Here is a 22,276-nt window from a genome sequence, read left to right on the forward strand (position 1 = left end):
GAACTCTAAAAAATTAGTTGTAAATTACTTTATTGGGTTAACAAAGCAAATGGACTGATATTTTGCTTATTGAACTTGCGGCATCAGATGTTCTTGAAGCAAAAAGGAATGGAAGGAAATCAAAATTATAAAATTAACTATTTCAGTTGTTGTAATTACATTTGTGATGCAGATTAAAGGAAAAGCTCTAAGAATAAGTTTAGTGCAGGTGTGGGTTTTCTTTCCTGCAGACGTATTTATGTGTCTTGAAGCAGTATCAGTCAGACTGAGAACAGAAGATAGGGATGAAAGACCACAGCACAATAGGGAAGAAACCTGCTTGATCCCCTGCCTCTTTCAGTTAATTAGTTAATAGCATATTTTTCCTCCAGCTTTCTTCTGATGGGTTTTGAAATGTATCTATAATGGTCAGTATGAGGGCGGTGTTCCGCAAACAAGGATGTTAGGATATTATTTTCCATTTAAATCTTCAAGAATATGAAAAGTTCCAATTACCTGAGACTGGTGGATTCATATTAGACACTTTTTTCCATTAGAAGTGTTGCTTTATTGTTTTGTGTTTTTTTTTTTCCAGCTATGATGTGATATGGTAACTTCAGGCAGAAATGTTGATTATATATTCTTCATTGATCTAAAGGGAAAAGCTATGTTCTAATCAAATGATGCAATAGTTTCCAGTAGTCATTAAGGAGAATATTAAACTTTACTATCAACCTTTTAAAATCCTCAGTTTAGCTCATATATAAGAATTTTAAAGGTTTGGACAAACAGTTCCCTGTACAAGTAAGGTTCATAAGTGACAAAGAAGGGCAGTTCCAGAGAACTGGGTAAAGCTGATGTTCAAATGAATTAAAGGAAGACTGAGGTAAGTGTAAGGATGTTGGCCTGACATTAATCTTGGGTAAAATAATGGAATGGCTGAAATGGAATTGTGTTAGAAAGTTATGTAGGAGTATAATATAATCAATAATAGTTGATAGAAATTTATGGAAAGATATGAGATTTTTATTTATATTCCTTTAATTATATATTTAGTTTAAATTATTAAAAAAGTAATTTATGTTCAGTTTCCACAAAACTCTTTATTGATTATATGCCATTGAATTTTATTATGCAGCAGTTAAGGAAAAAACTATATGTTCAGGATTCTCTTTTGTAACTACCATTGTTAATTCTGTGTAGTTTCCCTCCCATTTCTACTGTTTGTTATGGATATTATTTTGCAAAATCACCACAAAAAGGCAGGGAAGATTGAGGGTATCTGAAGATAAAGGAGAGGGGGCTAAAACTACACTGCTTTTCAAACAGGTGTAGATGGACTACAGATTCAGGTAATACTTTTTTGTAAAATCTGTTTGTATGTCAGCTGTGAAACATCGTCCTTAAAGCTGAAAGAAAAGAGTATCTTGACATCCTGTTATACGTAAGGTATGCTCCTAACTCATCTACAATTACAAGTGATATCAAGTGACCAAAAAAGAAAATCTTGGCAATATTTTCATAGATTGATAATAAAGAAATAAATTGAGAAATATCCAGTTGAAACGTTGAAAATTGGAAGATATTTGAAAAGAAAACAAATTATTATGGAGGGGTAAGACTGTTAAAGGAAGCAGCAGGTGAATTGAGAGAGGCACTGGCTAATATCATGTGGAGAAAAACAGATAAGAGGAGCACTCACTAGAAAAGACTAAATGAAAGGGGATAGTTTCCAATTAGCAGGGATAATTACTGACAGAAGTACCCCCTTGCCATTTTGAAAGGGATTTTGTCCATCAGTACTCTGATAATAACTCCTGATAATGGTAGTGATCTTCGAATGTTGAAAATGCTAAATATTAACTTTGAGGGAAAAAATTTTTTCATTTAATTTGGAGCTACTTTTTATCAAGTGAATTATTACATTGGGGTAACTCTTTGCTAAAGTTCAGGGCAGTTTCAGTTTGTGTTTCTGCGAATATTGTTATGAGTGACAGCAGGTTAATGTTTTATCCACACACAGAAAACTGCTATTTAAGACTAGAATTATATATTAAGAATTATATATATTTAGTATGTTTGCGTTTTATTATATATATAATTATATGATTAAGAATTAGGATTATATATTGGAGGAAATGTATTTTACTAGCTTGTTTACATTTTGTATTTGATTTTTTTCATGTGTAAAATCTCAGTTATGCTGAAGTCAGTGACAAAGCTTTCTTTGACTTAAGGAAAATTTCTGGCTTTATTAATGTAGAGTCAATTTTACTTTTTATAATTGGTCAATATTTAATTTTTTACAGATTTACTATAGAACAACTGTGGAGAAAATATCCATGTTTTTAGATTTGTGGGAAAAAAAATGAGACTATGAAGTTTGACCTACATATACTGTATTTGAGAAATTTACTTAAAATTAATTAATTTTGCAGTGCTCAGGACATACTAGAAAAAAATGACTGCAGGATACAGTGATTCCCCCCCCCCCCCCCCCCCCCAACTTGTGGTCCATTTTACCCTGATGTTAACCACATCAGTGAGACTTTCTGAAGCAATAACTTTCTAATGAACATATAAGCCTTTTTGCATGTAACTTGGCACGTCAGCACTGTGACCCTCAGTTACCAGAGGCGTGTGAGGTATATTCTAAATGGTAGTTTTTAAGTCTGTCTTGTTAATAGTTTTGTTTGTTATGATATAGTTGCATATTGTAGTTGAGTCTACAGTAATCTGTTTCAAACTTGCTTGCTATGTGAATATAGCGTACTGTTGCCTGTGATAAAACTTCAGATTCAAATGGAGAATAACCATTTCCACAGTATTCTCAAATCACTTGCCTCCATCACAATATAGTGTTTACCTGTAGCTTTTTTAATACAACGAATGTGTCTTATCTGTGGCACACAAAATAGAAAACAACTTAAAATAACTTTAATATGGTATGGTGTTTACATGCTGTCCTTGTACATGTGCCAGTTGAAGTAGTCGAATTTTGTTTTCTGTGGATGGGCCCCCAAGGGTCCAGACAAAAACTCTCCCATCGATCCTTTCTTAAACATGATGCTTTAACCACCTGAGCCCCAAATAAAGGTTACTTATTTGCTTTGGGTTTATGTTGATTGATTTTAAACTGTATTTTATATTTTAAACAGAAGTATGTGGTATACAGACTTAGGTTTGAATGGCTTGTTTCAATGGTAAAAGAAATACCCTTAACAGTTTCTAGGTAAAGCTTTAGTTTTACTTATAGCCAGAATTATTTAACTTTCGAGCTGTATAGATCATGAATCCAAAACCAAATGTACTAAAATTTTGCTCTTGAGGGAACTAATGTCTGTGGTTAATTTAGATTGGACCACTTTCTTGGCTGTTTTTGCAGATTTAAAACACCTTACTATTCACAGTAAGGGAAAGTGGTGGGAATTTTGTGTCTTTAATCTTGTGCCATTATGCAGAAGAAAAAGTTGTGGTGAATACCAGTAAGTAACATGCTTTGAACTGTTTGTTTATTCCTATTCTCCTGTTTCAATTTACTCTGGATGTTACATTTTTACTGTCAGGTGAAGACCTGACTCTGAGAATTCATGCCTTGATGGTACGCACCTCAAGACACCTATTATCCTTCAAGGGTGTATTGAAGAGAAGTGGATAAAGGGAGGAAGGGCAGACTTCTGTAGTCATTCACAGGAGGCAGATTGTCCTGGTCAAACAGGAGTTGTGAAAAATGGAACCCAACTACACTTCATTGCTTTATTCTCTTGCCTTAAGTGACTTACAGGCTTAGAGTAGAGCCAAGTGACCTGACAGTCTTGGGGATAGCTTTATTTTTTACTACAGAATAAAGCAATGATAGCTGCTTTCTGGATGCATTTGAAGAAGAGTGAGATTTTCAGAAACACAACTTAGCGATGCAAGTTATTAATATATTTTTGAAATTACTTCACCTACCGTGGCTCTTTTTCTTGGCAGTTCAGTCATTCTACTGAGGTGAGGAATGCTAATTAAGCAAGTGATGTGCAGACTAATGTACAGGTGCTGTAAAGTGGTAGTTAAAGCCTTGTCAGCTGAGTATGTACAGAGAGAGTCAAACTGCTAGTTGAGGAAACCTCTGTGTGTGTATAGTTATCCTTGTCTGTGATGTGAGAAAGAACCTGTGCCTTTAACTGAAAGTCTTCCCTGTGGGAAATAATGGAAATAGCTCCAAATGGTAGTGAAAGGCTGGACGTGCCCCTCATGTAGAATTAATGAAGCGTGTCTGTGTAGGAAATTACAAATATATGAATTAGAAAATTGGTTACTATGCTTTGTTAATTTGTAAATATAAAAAATTCAGATGAGATCCTTTAGTACTTAGTGCAGTGTTAAGTTACTGTTTTTCAAAATTTTCCCTTGAATTCAGTACTTCAGTTTTAATGGAAATCCAAAAAATCATACTGATCACATGAAATTGGCTGTTCTCTATATTTTGCTTTTGTCTTGAAGTATTGTGAACACTGGGGGAAAAATGCCATTCGTAAGCATATGTGTTGCAAAAATTTGTTCTTAGCCTGTCTCACTAGTACTTAAGGGATGATCATTAACTCATACGTACAAATGCTGTATTAAGGATAGCTGATATTGTAAAAATTAAAGTTTGTAATGTCTTCCAACTTTTACAGCTGTTTTTAAGGAAGAAGAAAGATAAACTGTATACAGGAGGGAGAAATTTTAAGAGGATCCTGATGTGTATAGTATGGTGAGGCACAAGAATACATCTGTACTGGAGTACTTAAGCATATAGCAACATCTTGCTTAAAATCTGTTATTCAGTTGCTTATTTGATAAAGTTAAGGGAGAAGCATTTATTGACAATGAAGATGGACTCTAATGAGATGAAATTGTCCTTTGATAATGTTTCTCATGTTTTATTACAGTATTTACTGCTAAAGGTCATCTCTACATCTCTCTTCAATAGGTGCAGTTTGCTTTGTTATACTATGGGTGAGTGAGATCCACAAAAGCCATATTTATCTAGAGAAGCTGAAATTCCTCTGTAGTCAATGGAGAGAAAGAAGGGTGTTCTGGAGTCAAAGGCACTGAAAAGTTAGATACCTTCTATGGTTAAAAAAAAAAAAAGGCAATGGTGCCTCTACAGTTTATAGAGGAAATTAAGGGGAACTAGCCACCTCATCTTAGAATTTGTCTTTGTGGATCTCACTCTGTTTTAAACAGCTATGTTCTTGTATTTGCTCCAAAAGAAAGCAAGGCTGCATGTCTTCCTGGTTCTTCTCAGTTTCTTTGCTTTGTGAGTGTACCACACATTTCTTCCTCCAGTTCCTTTAACGGTAAGCTTTGCAATGGAGTTACTTCCTTTGGGAAATTATTTTTCTTTTATATTTTCCCCTAGCAATTTTCTATTTAGAAAAGAACACAATGTTTAGTTCATATTCTCATTGCACAGCAGGTTTTCTTTAGTACTTCTTCCCACAGGAATGGTGCTCAGTAATTCTCTCCAGTCCTATCATTTAACAACATGCCAGCTGTCTGCTTTCTTACATGATTGATGGAGCTCAGTAAGTTAGTTCTACACCTGATATGAGGTTTCATCTATTTTTATATATTTTCATCATTAATTTTTGACAAGTGGCTCAGCATCACTCTAAGGGAATTGCTTACATGGAACCTGTCAATGCAGTCTGAGTTTAGCCATGTGCACCTGCAATGTGAATCTCAAACGCCATCCTTCTCTATGGGCTCCTGTGCAGACTCCAAGGCATTTTTGATAACAGTGGAGGCAGGCACTGGCGATGGTCCTGAAAAAGGTATGAATATGAACTATTCATGTATATGAGTGAAAGTAAACAAATGGTAGGTTCCTACCATTTTATTCATGTTAAATTCTGCCATCATTCCTAACGAATGCTTCTTTTCTTTTTTTTTTTCTTTTCCCCTAGCAGATGCTAAAGGAAGAAATGGTTGCTACTCTTTCAGAGGCTGTAACTGTATAATTTAGTCATGTTTCTGAGCTCCACCAACTTGAAACATCAAAGTGAATTTGTTCTGATATTTAGCCAACTTATGTAGTCATCCTTCTAGACAAAGCGTTTATCTGGATTTTTGGTCTGCAGTGTGGCTACAATGTACGCTACCCAGATGTGTTTTCCTAACTTTGATGCAATAGAATAAAGCAAACATAAAAACCCTTTTGAATACATCTTGTTATGACCAGTAATGGTTGAAACTAAGTTAAAACTATTAGGTTTGACTGAACCAGGGCATGAACTTCAGCTGTATTACATCAGGGGAACAAGACAAGTGTTTAAATTGAGCTTTTTTTGAAAGGAAAATCTTTTCTTATCAGAAAGCTTATCTTGGCCAAAATCAGTAAGAGCATTTGTTACTAATTTAGTGGGGTGTGTTTGTGTGTGGTTATATATTAGTGTTGAAAAACGAGCTCTTTCCTGCTCTACATGATTCAGGGTACTATTTGTTAATCCAAATATTATGCAGTAGAACTATCCATAAACTTCTGCTCAGACAATGAAGAGATTTTTCTGGAAAACAGAGAAAGTTACAAGGTTAATTATCACATTTCAGACACTGAAGTGTACCTGACACTTACCATCTCTTTCCTCTGCTCCCCTACTTCTAGCAGTGCTAGTGGGAATCTTAGTCTAGGTCAGCAGGACTTAAAAAAGACCTTACACACCTTGTCCCATCTCTTCCATAGACTCAGCTGCCTGTTAGAATAAAGGAGAAGTTGAAAAATGAGATGTTTACATGGAAGGCTGCAATATAAATGCGTTAATTCTTGTGCATTTGATGGTAGGCTGTTTAACACTTTTTTCCTTCATTGAAAAAATGGCTTTCTTCTAGGAAGTATTGTTGAACTGAACTTTGAATCTTTTTGAGTGTGACTCCAAAGCCTTTTTGAAGGTGAGAGGCTGTTTCCCCCTTTAACTCTATTGGTTGGCCTGAACTGTCTTGCTTTTCTGTCAGCATACCAGGTAGTGAGGCTAGGTCAAAAATGTGTTTGTCTCAAAAACTGGCAAGTTTGCCACACAGCTGTTCTTTCAGGAGAGAATTGGTGCTGAACATATTGGAAGGAGTTTCTTTAATCTGTTTGTTAGCTCTTCTATCTTTGTTTTTCTTTTCCTTAAAATAAACTAAATGTGGGATATGAGTGGAGTTAGAAGTTGCCCTATTGAAAGCAGGGGAAAAAGTAATATTTCCAAAGACTTGGGTGAAGGACTTTTGCCTATACTGCAATTTGGAACTCTTTTTTTCATGACATTTCTCAAAGGCTAAGAGATTCTAAGTGCGTCATTAAATAATGTATTTTGAAATGAATGTTAGAAAGCCATATAGCTTCATATATATTTAGAAGTGCAGCAGGAGAACAACACAGATTAATAATAAAGCCACAATCCTGTAAATATGTATGTGCATATATAATGTTGGCGTTTACTTTATTGGCCACCAATCCATAGCCTATGGTGAGAGATAGTTACTTTGTCAGAATAATCCTGTGATAAAGTAATTCTTACACACTAAAATAATGACCAGTTTTGCAGCTCATCTAATTTTGAACATAAGATGACCGAGTATGGGGGATGAACATCTGCTTATTTTGGTTTTATTTTTTGGTTTCTGCTTAAGGTCTAACTCCTAGGCTTAACTGGCAGAATGCACTGCCTGAGTTTATTGTGTGGCTAGGGCAGGTGTGGATGTAAAGAAAACTGCACCTGATTCTGTTCCTGTGGGCTTTGTGCTTGTGAATTAGCAGGCTATTTCAGGTGGGAATTTTCTCTAATTTGTCAGTTTGAGAGAAGAGAGTTAGAAGGTGCAGTTCCAGGTGTGCAGAAGAATGAGCATCGTTGGCCATTATCTGCAGCACAACAAATTCGGTGACCTAAAAATATATGTTCTTTTCGATCACCACCTGAAGAGTTGCCATTGAATACACTGTAGTGTTACTTCAGGTGGTTCCTTTTTTTTCTTTCTTTTTCTATAGATGGAGGGTCCCAGGAAGGGATGTGAGGAAGCAAAGAGCTTATCGTTATTAGGTTAAGTCCACCTGCTGTGTGACTTGGCAGTAGGCTGTTTTTGATCTATCAATACTTGTCTTGCTCCCATAAAAGATCTACATCACTGAAAATAATTGCACCTGTATGGCAATAACATAAATATTTTTTCTGTCTGTATAGATGAACACAAAGCTGTTCCAGCAAATTCTATTCTAACACCTTTTAACAATAAGTATCAATATCAAAAAAATCAGCAAGTCAGTCAAGGCAGTGAAGTACTCTAAGCTAAATTCCAAGCCATTAAACTTGCCCGCCCAATCCCAGTTGTGATTTTCGCACTTCTGCTTTATACTGAAGCATGTGAGGAAGTTCCCAGAACTTCCCATTCAGGTTGAGCTACCATGTAATTTTAAGTGATTAGAAAACATTGTGCTAACTGCTAACACAGTGTCTGGGAGTAACAGTAAGACTCAGAATGATTAAATTAAAAGAATACATTCTGGAAACAAATTCTAAACATGGCAATAAAAGAAAATGGATGGCAGGCTAATTAGAAGCTCAGACTTAACTACAACACTGTTTTCAGGACATCTCTCATTAAAATTACTTTTCTATTTTGAGACACGTTATAGAATTTCTCTATTATTAGTAAACTCTTGAGAACATGTGCCAGTACATTTGGAAATAAAATGGGCTTCTCAAGTCAAAGTGCAAAGGTCACAAAACATACGAATTGCTTGCTTGAATACCTTGTCTTTGAATTAGGAGTTTTCCATAATTTCTTCTATTTTTTGTTCTGAAGGTGACATAACCATTTCAAAACAAAGGAATATCATGATGAAATGCAGGTTTTATAAAACTCAGTTGAAAACACAATCTGTATAAAACTTGAAGAGAATTCAGCAAAGGGACTGGAGTTCACTAGTCTTTACTGTTTTACTAGCAAAAAAAGAAAGATGGTTTCAAGAGTCATTTAGTGAAAGTAAAAATTCATTGTTCTCGCAAGGTGCCACAACAGTAAGTTTCAGACAAAGTAAACTCTTGTGTTCCTCCACAGATGAAGTACAGTACAGACCACAATAATGCTTGCTCCACAACAATACCCAGCAAATAACATTTACAAACTTGAGCTGCACCCTACTTCATACGATATTCAACTTCTATGCCAACAGTTACTGCAGGATGAAATCTTGCTGTTACTGAATCAATGCAATGTTCTACTGGAGTTAGCAAATCCTTGATTTTACCCATTGAGCTTCACTGCACGTAAATCTTTGCAGAAGTAGGATCTAATGGGTCTCTCTTGATTTCCTGGCCATCCATGGATACCATTGGACTGAAACACAAGAAAGGGACCCCCAACGTAAGAAGGACATGGATCTGTTGGAGCGAGTCCAGAGAAGGGCCACGAAGATGATCAGAAAGCTGGAGCACCTCTCCTATGAAGACAGGCAGAGAGAGTTGGGGTTGTTGAGCCTGGAGAAGAGAAGGCTCTGCGGAGACCTTATTAGGAGCCTTCCAGTACCTGAAGGGGGCCTACAAGAAAGCTAGAGATGGACTTTTTACAAGGGCATGTAGTGATAGGACAAGGGGTAATGGCTTGAAACTGAAAGAGGGTAGATTTAGATTAAAGGAAGAAATTCTCTACTATGAGGGTGGTGAGGTACTAGAACAGGTTGCCCCGAGAAGTTGTGGATGCCCCAGCCCTGGAAGTGTTCAAGGCTGGGTTGGATGGGGCTTTGAGCAACCTGGTCTAGTGGAAGGTGTCCCTGCCCATGGCAGGGCGCTTGGAATGAGATGATCTTTAAGGGCCTTTCTAACTCAAACCATTCTATGATTCTATGATATATGTGCATTGTTTAGCACATCCCTATGCTTAAATGGAACTTTTGTTCTGAAGGGTTAAGTAAAGGATTCATTGTAACTCACTGGCTTCTTGGGTTTTGTGTAATTTGTAACAGATGTTATTTTACTCAGATAAGCTACTAATTTATAACTTCGCTTTTAAATTTGGATTTTATAAGGTAGAACTTGCTTCTAAATGTGTTGAAAAAGTATCATATGTATTTTGGAATATGTTTGTAGCCTTCCTTCAAGATTTTTTTAACTATCTTGGTATTTTCATAGTTGTACCAAATAACAAGCAGTTACTCACATGCAAAACTGGCTGCAATATTTACTTGTAATAATTTTTTCCTATGTATTCTTCCTATTGACATATTAATTTATCTGGCTTCTCAAAAATGCTAAACCCCTTTAAAACAAACAAACAAACAAAAAATCAAACAAGCAAATAGAGAAAAGTATATTAAGCAAGTTAAAATAATCTTAACTCTAATCCTTACTGCAGATGGAACACCAGAGCCAACAGGAATTCTTTTCTCTTACTGTGGATTTAAACAAGGAAGCTCAGATAATGATAGGCAGCAGTATGAAACACTAAGATGTGTTTAAATAAAATCAGTAAACTAGCAACAGTGATGCAAACAAGCAGGTTTTTGCCACTACATTAGTATTGCTAAGGCAGAAAAAATTTAAAGATTTATTTCTGTGTATGAAGAGCTGCATGTTTAGGCTTACAGGAATACGAACCTGCTTCCCTTAATTAAGTCATACCCATTTAGAGTAGAGCTAACCATGTGGTCTTCATGCTTGGATTTTACTGGCACAGCTTGTTTAAATACTTAGTCCAGGCAAAATACAAATTTCCTATGGAGCAGGGTGACATTGATCTATCAGGGTTTTAATTTGGGTTTAAATGTATTAACAATCAAGTACTTTTGAATAATGCACTCAGGTGTCCAGGGTTCTGAACACACTAAATATTTTGCAGTAATTTTAAAAAAAATTCTAGTTATAGTGGTATGGATAAAAGCTGGGGGAAGAGAGACTTGTGAAGACAAAGTAATAGCCTGTGTTCTTATTGAGTGTTCTAAAGAGGAGAAATGAAAAGGGTAGAGATCTCTTCCTTTTGAACTGACCATATTCACACTACTATGTCTCTGTATAGCTGAAATGATAGTTGCTTTACCTCAAAAGATTTTCTTATCATTGTCACTACTTCTTAAAATGAAATAAAATAAATGATGCAGCATGCCTCTTCATGATAACAATTCACTATCACTTTGATTTGTGAAGGTAAGACACAGCTTTGATATATGTGAAGTCTCAAAAAAGGATTCTGAATTTAAACAGTACATGCATTTGGCTCTTACAGAGCGAGTTGACTGCCATCTTAACCTGTAACCCGTGTTGTGCTTTGGAGACAATAATGCTTTGTGGCAAACTCCAATTTAGAAAGGTGCAGTAGAGCTGTTAACGAGAATGCTGTCATGGAAATAAGATAGAAGAAAAGAAAACCACACAACTTCCCTTGCAACCTGGAGTATTTCCTTAACTTGGCTCTTCTGGTTTCCAGAGGCACAGATTGCTATGGCAATTACTTGTGATGATCAATAATTTCACGTTCATCAAGTGAGGCAATAGAATTTCAGGAGGTAGCTGGGTGCATCCAGATAAAGCATGGGTCGTCATGCTGCAATGTCTTTTGTCTCTGCTGTCTTCTCAGATTGAGGTCATCTTGTGCTTCACTTGAAAGTTGAGTATTTGGTGTCTAGTGAATTGATGCTTTGTTGTCATCATGGTAGGCCTATGCCACAGTTTTAAAAACTGCGGTCATGGTTAGCACTAGCCGAGGCATTCTTATAAGGGTCAGATAATTGTGGCCTGAGGTACTTAATCCCTCATGTACCTATTGCAGCGCTGTGGGATTGCCACAGCATTTAGAAGTGCTCCCTTGCGGGAGTGACATGGTTATTCTTTCTGGTGACGGAGTGTTTGATAAAGATCGCTCTCTGACATGGGTATCTTTGCCTGCATTCCATAAAGCTTTAGTCACCTGTCAAAAGCTGTGTGCACAATGGTTGTTGAGTGAGATGGTCTGCACAGGGAATGAGGCTGCTAATCACTGTTTTGTTACTTTGTAAACTACTTTGAGAAGTGCCTGTTTAAAGAAAAAAAGTTTACTCCTAGAATAAGGAATATTCAGGATTTTATTAATTAAATTGTTACCAGTTATGCTGTCTTATCTATTTTAAATGTTTGCTTTGCTGGTGTCGTAGCTTTTGTATGTGGCTGCATGCTGTGTGTGCAAGGGAAACAAAGGGTCCTGTAAGGGAAAAAAATATTTGACTTTAAATGCTTACATGTTTTATGTGAACTGGGATATGTGATGGAGACTTCTTAAAACCACAAAAAAGTATTCTGTTAGATCTTGTTATAGATTTAGTAACTGAGTTGTATTTCCTTCTCTAAAATGAGTAAATGTGAGAAAGGGTGAAATAGAGTAGTAGTGAATGTCCTGTTGCAATAGGAATGAACAAGCACTAATCCTAGCATTTCTCAGCTCTCTATTTTTTTCTTCTTTATATGCATTAAAATCCTGCTTTATGAAGATCTAATTTTGGTTAAAGATAGTTGGAAGGGGTCAGATCAATTAATGACCTTGCAATAAATTATTCCATAAGAACAATTGCCAGAAGAGACCTGTGAGCTTGTGATCTCTGTTTTTGCTTGCATAACTGTGTACTCTTTTGAAACCAGGTATAAAGGCTTTGATTATGGATTAATTTACTGTGGACTACATAATAGTCTCGATAACTCATCATCCATGTGTCCATTTCAGAATAATTACATTTCTGATGTTATTTTTCATGTTTTAACAAATTTTGCATAGAAGACTTGCTCCTAAATGCTATGGATGAAATGTAAAGAGATGCCGTATTCCTTAAATGCCAAACTTCTGCTCTCTTCAAACCTGATTTCTGCTGAAAATGAAGATACTTCAAATTTACTAGTAGCTGAACCCAGTGTGATAGAACTCGGTGAGAATAAGACTAGTTGGCTAAAGTTTCACCAGTGGTAGACAGTTATGTTTTTCTTGGCTGTTTTAAAAAAAGAAAAACAAATTGTCAGTCACATTTCCTGTTCTCCGTTTTAGAATATGGCATTAAACCTGTGAGAGTTTTCAGTCCCAATGGTGTTCGGGGCTACAAGAAAATATACTACCAACTCAAAAGAAAGCGCCTTGGAACTTCATACTCATTTCTTGCCCTTTACTTTTTCAAAGTTTTCTTCAACTTCCTAGCCAGCTAATAAGAAGGCATTTTGTATTTTTGGAATTGTATTTGTATTTTTTTGTATTATTGGAATAAGCCTGGGAAAGTGATGTTGATTATTGCCCCAAGGAACTTGTCTGAATATACAAGAGTGGGTATGTTGGAAGCCTTTTTCAAGAGGGATTAGTAATTTTGAAGTTATTGCTGGATGTTAAACAATGCCTTAAAAAAAAAAATCTCTAAGTAAGCACTAATAATGGAGAAATCTGATTGTTTTCAAAACTTGAATCACTATTAGTTTACAGTTTTCAAATGCTTGACATCTTATAAGGTCTACTTAGCAATGAAATAAGCATGGAGAGAAATCTTTCTGCTCCAACATTTAAGGCTGAAAACATGAGAAATGCTCTGTACTTGGAAATTATTGCAGTCAAATTCTGGTAATAGTGCTGAGGGGTGAAGTTCTCAAGATTATAAAAATAATTCTGGATTTCAGCTCTACCTTTGCAACTGTGAATATGAAATTTAGTAAAAATCTTAAATATGATCTTAATTTAGAGAATAGTTCTTCTTTCCTTCTTTTCTTTTTACAACATGCTTTCATTAATAACTTAACTGGCCTGTACTTTGCTGTAGGTAGGTGTATTGGAACAGAGCAAGAATTTGGTCAGAAAAATTTAAACAAAAAAGGATGTAAAGGAAAAGCAAGTTTGAATCTGTTGTAAAAATATATATTCAATACTGTACTTTCAACCCATTCCAGTACCTCTTAAATCTTTCCTATATCAGCCACCTTCCTTTCTTCCATTGCTTTTAGAAAGAAAGTTTGAAAAAACTGTTTTCTTTGTTTGGAAGCTTTGTGATATTAAAGAAGGAGAAAGAAAAATGTTAAATAGGTGATGATAGGCCTTATGCAATATAGACAGACTTTTTACCTGATAGTTTCCAGTTGATCTAAAAATCTTTGTATCTAAGCTATGCTTGGGACTGCCAGTTGCAATTTATTTTTCCACCTACCCTGTGAAAAAGTGAGACAGGGAGAGATTTCCTTTCTTTAAAAAAATATTTTATATCTGTTTAGAAAAATGATAAAATAGATCTTAACTAAACAGATTGAATGACTACTGTGAGAATTGAAGATATAGTTGGGAAATTATGGAGAAACCATGACTGAATCTGAAGAGTCTAGGATCTCAGTTTGCAAAGGGTATAGATTTTTTTATTTCCCTCAACTAGTGTAAAATACAATTAGACATAATGTTCAGGTGCAAATAAAATAATTAAAAATGTGAATGTCATGTTTTTAGAACATATTCATCCTTAAGTTCTGCAAGTGTTTGAATGAAGAACCCCGGAATGCTTCTATAATTTATAGCTGATATCCTGGGAGATGTTCACAGTAATTTTTCCTCTGTGAGGAAACATTTCTTTTTTTCCCCTCATATTAAGTATTTACTGTGGAACCATGTATTGTCAAAGTGTCTTTAGTCCCTTCCAGCTGTTTTCTGTGTTGCTTCGGCTTTCAGTTCTCAGCATATTGCAAAGGGTGCTGTTTTGACAACCTTTTTTCTCTCTCTGGTATAGGCTTTTTTAAAACTACAATGACTCTATATGCCTACATTATTGTATGGTAATTCATATTGGAATATCCAGGATATTCCAGATCTCAGAAAGCTATACTAGGTCACTTCTTCATCTATTAACAGAATAGTTAGTACTTAGAAATGTTTTTTTCCCTCTTTGATTTCTCTGCAAATGTAACTTAGAACTTGTATATACGCAGTCATGTAAAGATTTAATTGCTATATGTTTGTGACCTGCGACACTCCAAGACTGCACCTCTCCTTTAGAAGCTTAGGCCTGTCACTGGTATAATATGTCTTGTATTATTGTGCATTAGAACTGTAGAATTTTGTACCAAAGACACTTTTTAACATTTGTACTTTTTAGGGTTTTCTATGAAGCTACTTTCAAAATAGCTTATAGGCTTGGTACATTAGGTATTGTTTGGGAGTACTGGGATGTTTGTTTTACATCTATAGCCTACGAAAAGGTGAGTATCTCCTTTGTTCATGGTTATAAAATGGAAAGAAAGCAAACTCTGAAATGGAGGATCCTTAAGGTAAAAGGCCATGTCAGTCAGTTCTCTTTATGCAATTTATGCTTCTGAGGTATACAGTACTGTGTAGCTGAAATATAGCACAAAGTGGGAGACCACCTAGGAATTCATTAATGACTCAGTCTGGAAGGTGTCCTACCTTTGTTGTGTGAGTGGGGTTCAGGCAGTTGTCAGACAAGTGCAACTGTATTTGCCTGCTTCTTCAGCAAAATTGATATTAGCTGAGCATTATCCATAACAGGATACAGCTAGCTTGCCTTTATTCCAAATTCCAGGAATTCTGAATTTATCCATTGCACTATCCTATCCAGCAACGATATTATAGGAAGCATACTGATGAATGTCATTAGTGTTAAACTTATCTTAGCATATTTTTCTTCCCAAAATTCTCAAATGCACATGGGACAGGAAAGGTGATTAGATATTTGAAGGCCACTGTTAGACTGAGGAGAACTTTGCTGTTGTCTCCTCAGAACGATGAAGCTGCATAGTGCATACAATCACTGGTTACTGTGGTTAGACGCAACTGATGGAGGGTTCTACCTAGTGTTGTGTTTGTCATGTAGCTTTGTCACCCATAACTCTGTTGAAAAGTAACTGCAATATGGAACTCCACCTTGTGTGAAACATGAGGTATGAAGAACATCAGGGCTTTGGTCTGAGCAAACTGAATGTGGGCATGATTACATCAAGTGACATGTCTGTGATACTGTTACTCTCTTCTAACCAAAGTATGTCATGTTGGTTTTCACTATTTGGGATTAATTTCTCATTTCTCCTTCACATGGTTAGCTGGGCTTTGTTTTGTTATTTGGCTCTGATTTATGTAGTGTTTGGACTCATGAGTGTCCTGTGGGTTCTCCATTTTATTTGGAAACATTACGTTTTAAAATCTAAAACAAAAGCTATCAACACGTTTTGTTTGAAATATTTCATATTTATAGTTCCCTAAAATTCTGTTTATCTTCCCAGTCACATGGGAGCTTGGAGGGAACACACAGACATCTCTAATGCCAGTGTTGCAGATTAAAAATAGTTTTCCTCCACCAAATGCTAACAGCTGGTTGGCTTTGTTTCCCGGCTGAAGATGCATCATATAGTATTTTCGTTTTCCTGCTGTTGCCAAATGTTAATGGATCAAGCTCCACAAGTTTTACGTTGTAAATTCTGTCGTAATACTAATTGCACTTCAACTGCATTTCTCTGAGGCTTTTCACAACTCCAGTCAAGCACCTATTACCTGTTTTCAGATAAATAAACAGAAGGAGAAAGTGGTTGAGGGAGGTGCTTTGTGTTGATTTAAATGACGGGGAAGGTAATTGGTGCTGCTGTAAGCCAAGTATTCAGGCAACACGAAGATGTAGTGGCATTCATGAGAACAGGTCTTGTAAATTGTGCTCCCCCAGCATAAACCCCTAACGTTTTGTTCCTTTCCTATAGTTGAAGTAATTCAGTGCAAATACCGTGGAAAATCTCTTGTGGTCATATAGAAATGATAGCAATTGCATATTAAAATGACTGTCATCTTCACTTTTCACCAGTGATGGAAAATGTCTAAACATTGTATTTCAACAAAGAAGGCATTTATAGCAATATTTTTCAAAATATTAATTTTTGTGATGCTGTGAGTGGACAATGTTATATACAATGACAAGTTATTTCTGAATTCGGATAAATATCATAACAGCTCTTCTGTTTTTTCCCATCTTGAAGTAGTCAGCAAAACTGTCTTACCATCTTACAAGAAGTGAATCTGCAATTTTATTTTATTTTGAACATTCTTTCAGAATGTCTGGCTGTTAAAGTGGTATTGCCTTCATACGCATGGTCCATAATGTTTACATTTTGGCTTAAAAGCTAAAGCAACTAGTGCAAAACACGGAGAGACCTGAGAGTTAATAAAATAACAGATGGCAGTTATGTTCATGTGGAAATAATTATATACTGCATTTTTAATTGCATAAAATCAATGTATTGTTTTTGATGAATACAGTAGGCTTGCTGGTCGTATAGGGATTGGTGTCTTGTGTGGTATAAACCTGAAAGTTAGTTTGTTATCATACGTTATGTGATATGATGAGGATCAATTTCAGGAATGCCTTAAGAATATGCTCTAAACAGAATCCTTTCTACACTGATTGTACTAGATAGATAGATTAATCCTATTGCCATATGGACTTAAAATTGCCTTGGGTATGCAAAAGAAAAATCTAGATAAATGATAACTCATTTAATACTCTGTGGTTTGTGTTTATGGAAAACAGAATTCCTCAGGATCTTCTAAAGGAAAACAGGAGTGTGCCAAAGGTAATTTCAGTGTTGAGTGTTCACGGATGGTAAAAGTATACTTAACAGACGTTTGTAATTTTTGCAGGTAATAGCTCTAGCAGATGCAGCAGAAGAAAATCAAGCCAACATGTTCCAGGCATTCACGAAGTTGAAAAGTGCCACCCATCTGGTGATTATGCTGATTAGTCTGTGGCAGAAGCTCAGCACTGATCAAGTTGCTATTCTGGAAGCTACGTTTTTGCCATTAGCAGAAGATACACAAGAGCTGGTAAGAATCTGTAAGAGCTGCTCGAAAAATGCCTATTGACAGAGCTTTATGCGCTTAAATTTACGTATTTTCCCATGCACTTTGTTGAAAACTGTCCTTTGAGGTGAGTTAGTAGCCTTATTAAGTAGGTGTTTGATGCCAACTAGATTGGTTTCACAGGAAAGTGAGAAAGTAGGAGTAGATTATAGAATATTTCATTATAAGGTATGGGTGATACCGGTTAACTTCCACTTAATCCATCCTTATCAAGCCAAGTAGCAGTTAGCTTAGCTCTTTTTAGCTTCTGTTAGCACAAATAGAATAGCCACATTATTTTGGAGACTCTAATATAAATCCTATATAATATATGTACATGTGTACATTCCAACAGAACTACAAAATAGACATGTACACACAGTAATACAGTATATTTAATCTATTAAGCATTTACCATACTTTGTCTTCAGTGTTTGCGCATTGGTTTATATAATGGATGAAAGTTATACAAAGAAAATACTGTGAATAGATAATGTAATTGCATTCTCCAAACCATGCTCTAGGTAGTCCTGCATTGTGTAGATAACTTGCAAATTCTGCCCTGATTTCGTGACTGTGACTATGTGAGACTGTGTGCAGAATTTGGAGAATAGTCTGTAAAGAAAGATAATGCTGTATTCTGTCCTCGCCTAAGGTCCTCAGCTAAACACTGCTTTAGTTGAATTAAGGAATGTTCTAAACTTAAAACAACTAGAGTTGATCTCCAGTTAGTTTCAAGTCCAGCCTTTTTACTGGGTTCTAGAATAAAGGACTTAAAGATAGCATGCCACAGTTAGAAGAGAAATAAACTCTGACATTACTACATCTCAACAGTTTCTTTTAGGTATCTGAACTATAAAGTATGCTGCCTAACCTTTCACAAATGACTTCTATAGAATAAAAAATAAGGATTATCAGTGCACATTAATTGTAATTTTCATGCTCTGCACAGTGTTTTTGCAATGTACAGTGAATCCAGATTTTGGTACATACCTGGAATACTCAGAATAGTTTGTGGCCATTTAGAAAGCTTGTGCTGGGTTCCAAGTGAATCTAGGATCATCTGGAATTTCTGCCTGAGGGGGGAAGAAGTGATTTGGCATTTCACGTGATAGTGACCCATAGCAGGCAGTGGGAAACAGTTTTGTTGAGATTTGGTTTGGGTTTTTTTTCCTCATTTAAACTTGAAAAATCAAGCTGCACAACGGAGTGTGCATTCCCATGAATGGAATTGAAAGAAAGTTCATATGAATCTCATAAAAGCCCAAACAACCATTTTTTGCATGACTTGCTTTTACTTTGCCATCAGGAATTACATTGCTTTGACACATGTTTTGATAAAACATGGTGAAATCTGTTGCGTATCCTATAATACAGGATATCACTTCAGTATATATCTCGATGTGGTTTTGATATAGTAGTTAACAATATTCCATGTAAGCTGTAAGACCTCACATAAATATTATAAGGATGTACATCCTGCAGAGCAGCCAGGATGAAAAATGTAAACCATCAATAACTGGAGGTGGAAATGGAAATGAAACCTTTACAAAATACTGAAATATGTGCCATATTGAAGTTGTTATGGTACCACAGAAATCTGAATGTAATTTAAGGAGAAGTTTAGGCAGGGCAGGGGGAAATCTTGTGACATACCAATGATATTTACAGACAGAAGCTCCTAGCTAGTGTTCAGGTTTCTTTGCAAGCAGTTGAGTGGAACACTGGTGAAAGAAAGTACTCTGAAGAATTTTTGTTTACTCTTCAAACAATTCTGCACAAGGGTTTGCTGTATTTTTATTTCAAGGGAATGTGTTAGAAGACAGTTTGGATGTCGTCTACATCTCCAGAACATTTTCTGCCTTATGAGCATTAAAGTATGGAAGTGTTTTTTAATAAAAGGGGAATGTTTAGAATATACTGTTACCGTAAAAAGAAATGCTTCTTTGACCATAACATCAACATTATTCTCATACATGCCATTCCATTTAGAAAAGATCGCATCTTTTTTACTAGACCTGGCAATCACTCCAGTTAGATATTTAGCAAATACAAAAGTGGTGTTTTGTGTTCGCATTGTCACCAATTTTTTCTCAGACTGCTAATTGGTTTCTGTTGCTGCAAACTTTTGCCTAAAAACATGTAAAATTTGGTTTTTCTTGTCTACAAAGACATAGTGGAAGTAATACTGCAAACTTGCATATTTTCTGGGAATAACAGATATTTGGCATCATATTTTATTTCCAGCAGTAAGCTTCTAACTAGCACCTAAATAATATTGCTTTGATTAAACTGACTAAAAGGGTTGATCTTGTTTAGTATTGGAAATACAAGGACATTCCTCTTTTTCAGTGATTCTTTTGTGAATTCTGCACAGTCTGTGAAGTATAACACCAGAAATTGAATGAGATCTCTCAGGTCTCTGCTTTTGACCAGTGGGATAAATGAGCTAATCCTTCTGCTAATGAAACCATTAAGAAAATGATGCTAAAACTGAATAAAAGTTAATCTTATTCACATGGAAGTTAGGTGCAGTTTTGTCCCAATGTACTTTGTTACTGTGAGACTAAAATGAAACCCATATTCAAAATATAGAAGTATATATATTGTCAGTATTTTAGAGCATAGTATTATAGCTCCATGCAAACTATACTTTAAAATGTATACTGGTTTTGAGTCCTGTGTTTTGCTATCTGTTGAAATATATGGTAGAAACCTATTTTAGAGTGCTCTTGGAGACAAAGGAATCCATGATCTCCATAATAATATTAATGAAGTATCGGAGATTTTATTATGCAATTCACTTTTTTCAGGAGAGTTGGTGACTGTTCTGCAAGACTAGCATATTTGTTATTAGCTTATAAGTGGGAGTGGCAACAATTTGAAGTACTATAAAGTCTGAAAAATGAAAAAAGCAAGGAGCATTTAAAGGGATGTTTTTCAGTGATTATACTTTACCAAGCTGAGTTATCTGGATGGAAAAAGATTTGAAAAATGCCAAGTTTGTGATAAAGCATATGTTTACGATAGGAAATCTTTTTGGGAAAGGAGGGACTTGTCCAGGCTAATTTAAAGGGTTCAAAGAGTTCATGCTACATGGGGTGGTTTTGATATAATGGTTGCATGGCGTCTGGATTGACTGATGGCTCGTATGTCTGGTCATTAAGCTATTAATGCTTTCTTTGTTTAAGATATTACAAAGGGAAAAAATGTCTGTCAATACTAACATTCTAACTTTAGGACTAATGGAGTGCCCTCAGCAGTATAGCCATCAATAGTAACTTTACTGAAGAGTAAATATTTTCATAGTTCTCATGATGTTCCCAAATAATGACATACAGGTTCTTCATTGCTCCAAATCATCCCTTTCTTGTTATAGTCACATTTGTGATACTATAGTTAATAGTAACAGCTATAAACTGGCATTGAGGAAGTACATTTTCATCTCCTTTTATTTATGTTTGGAATCGTACCAACCCAGTAAATGTCTGTATTCAATCTTAATTTCTTATTGAGTTGTAATTTGGAAGAAAAAAAAATTCCTGAGGGTGAAATGCATATTTTTAAGTGACTCTATGATCTAGTGTAATTAAGTTAGTGGCTATAAATTTACTACTTTACAGTGTTGATTAGATAAAGTAGAAAAATATACTTTAAGGCAATGATGAAAAAGAGATGGTGTCAGAAGAAAATCATGAAGTGCCTAGCAGGAGTCATAGGAGTTACTATCAGACGTGTCTGTGCTTTCTGTAAGAAGATGATCTGAATGTAAATCACCAGAAAAAGAAAAGATCAGTCACTTGGGAAAGACTAGATAGCCTGCTACGTTTTATACATGATAGCAGATGGGTTTTACTGTAGAGTTCTTGAGTAACATAGAAAATACCCTTTTGTGGAAAGAATCCTTTACTGAGTGAAAGTTCTCAAGATTAAAGATAAGGTTATTTCTGTAATTCCAGGAGGCATAATTCTGTTAAGACTGACAGGAGCCACCTTTTTCTTGACTTTTTCCATTAATGTTTAGTACTCTTGAAGCTTTGAGCTAGTAATTACATCTTTAGTGAGAGTAATTTTTATGAGCCCTAATTCTTAGAATTTATTGGAAATTGTAATTTTTTACTAATTCTTGTAATTAGTATAATCCAACCTAGATCTTAATCACAGTAAAATACATCTGGAATTAGTTCTTTGTGTCCTATATTTTCTGTACTCTGCTTGTCGTTTTAACAACTTTTTAAATGCAAAGCTCCAACTGTGTAACAGACTGAAATATTTTAAAATAGGCTGAAACATTTTATATTTATTTGCCCTAGGCCAGTACAAATTATCTTTTGGTATTTTGTAAATACTTTTTAAATTTCTTAATCAAAAACAAACAACCCCCCCCTCCCCCAACCCAACAAACCAATAAAAAACCCCAAACCACCACAAGGCAGTGGGCAGTGACAACTGGTAACTTGGAACCAGTTTTCCATAC

General features: G+C 35.5%; 1 protein-coding gene across 1 annotated transcript in view; it reads left to right on the forward strand.

Moving 5' to 3' along the window:
* The window catches only part of BBS9 (Bardet-Biedl syndrome 9), a 304,975-nt gene that overhangs the window by 117,888 nt on the left and 164,811 nt on the right, over positions 1–22,276 (forward strand). The window contains exon 20 of the mRNA XM_082327678.1: positions 17,602–17,784. Within this exon, the coding sequence (XP_082183804.1) occupies positions 17,602–17,784 (183 nt within the window). The remainder of the gene's footprint in view (positions 1–17,601; positions 17,785–22,276) is intronic.

The sequence above is a fragment of the Platalea leucorodia genome (genome assembly GCF_965183815.1).
Source record: "Platalea leucorodia genome assembly, chromosome: 1".
NCBI classification, from domain to species: Eukaryota; Metazoa; Chordata; class Aves; order Pelecaniformes; family Threskiornithidae; genus Platalea; species Platalea leucorodia.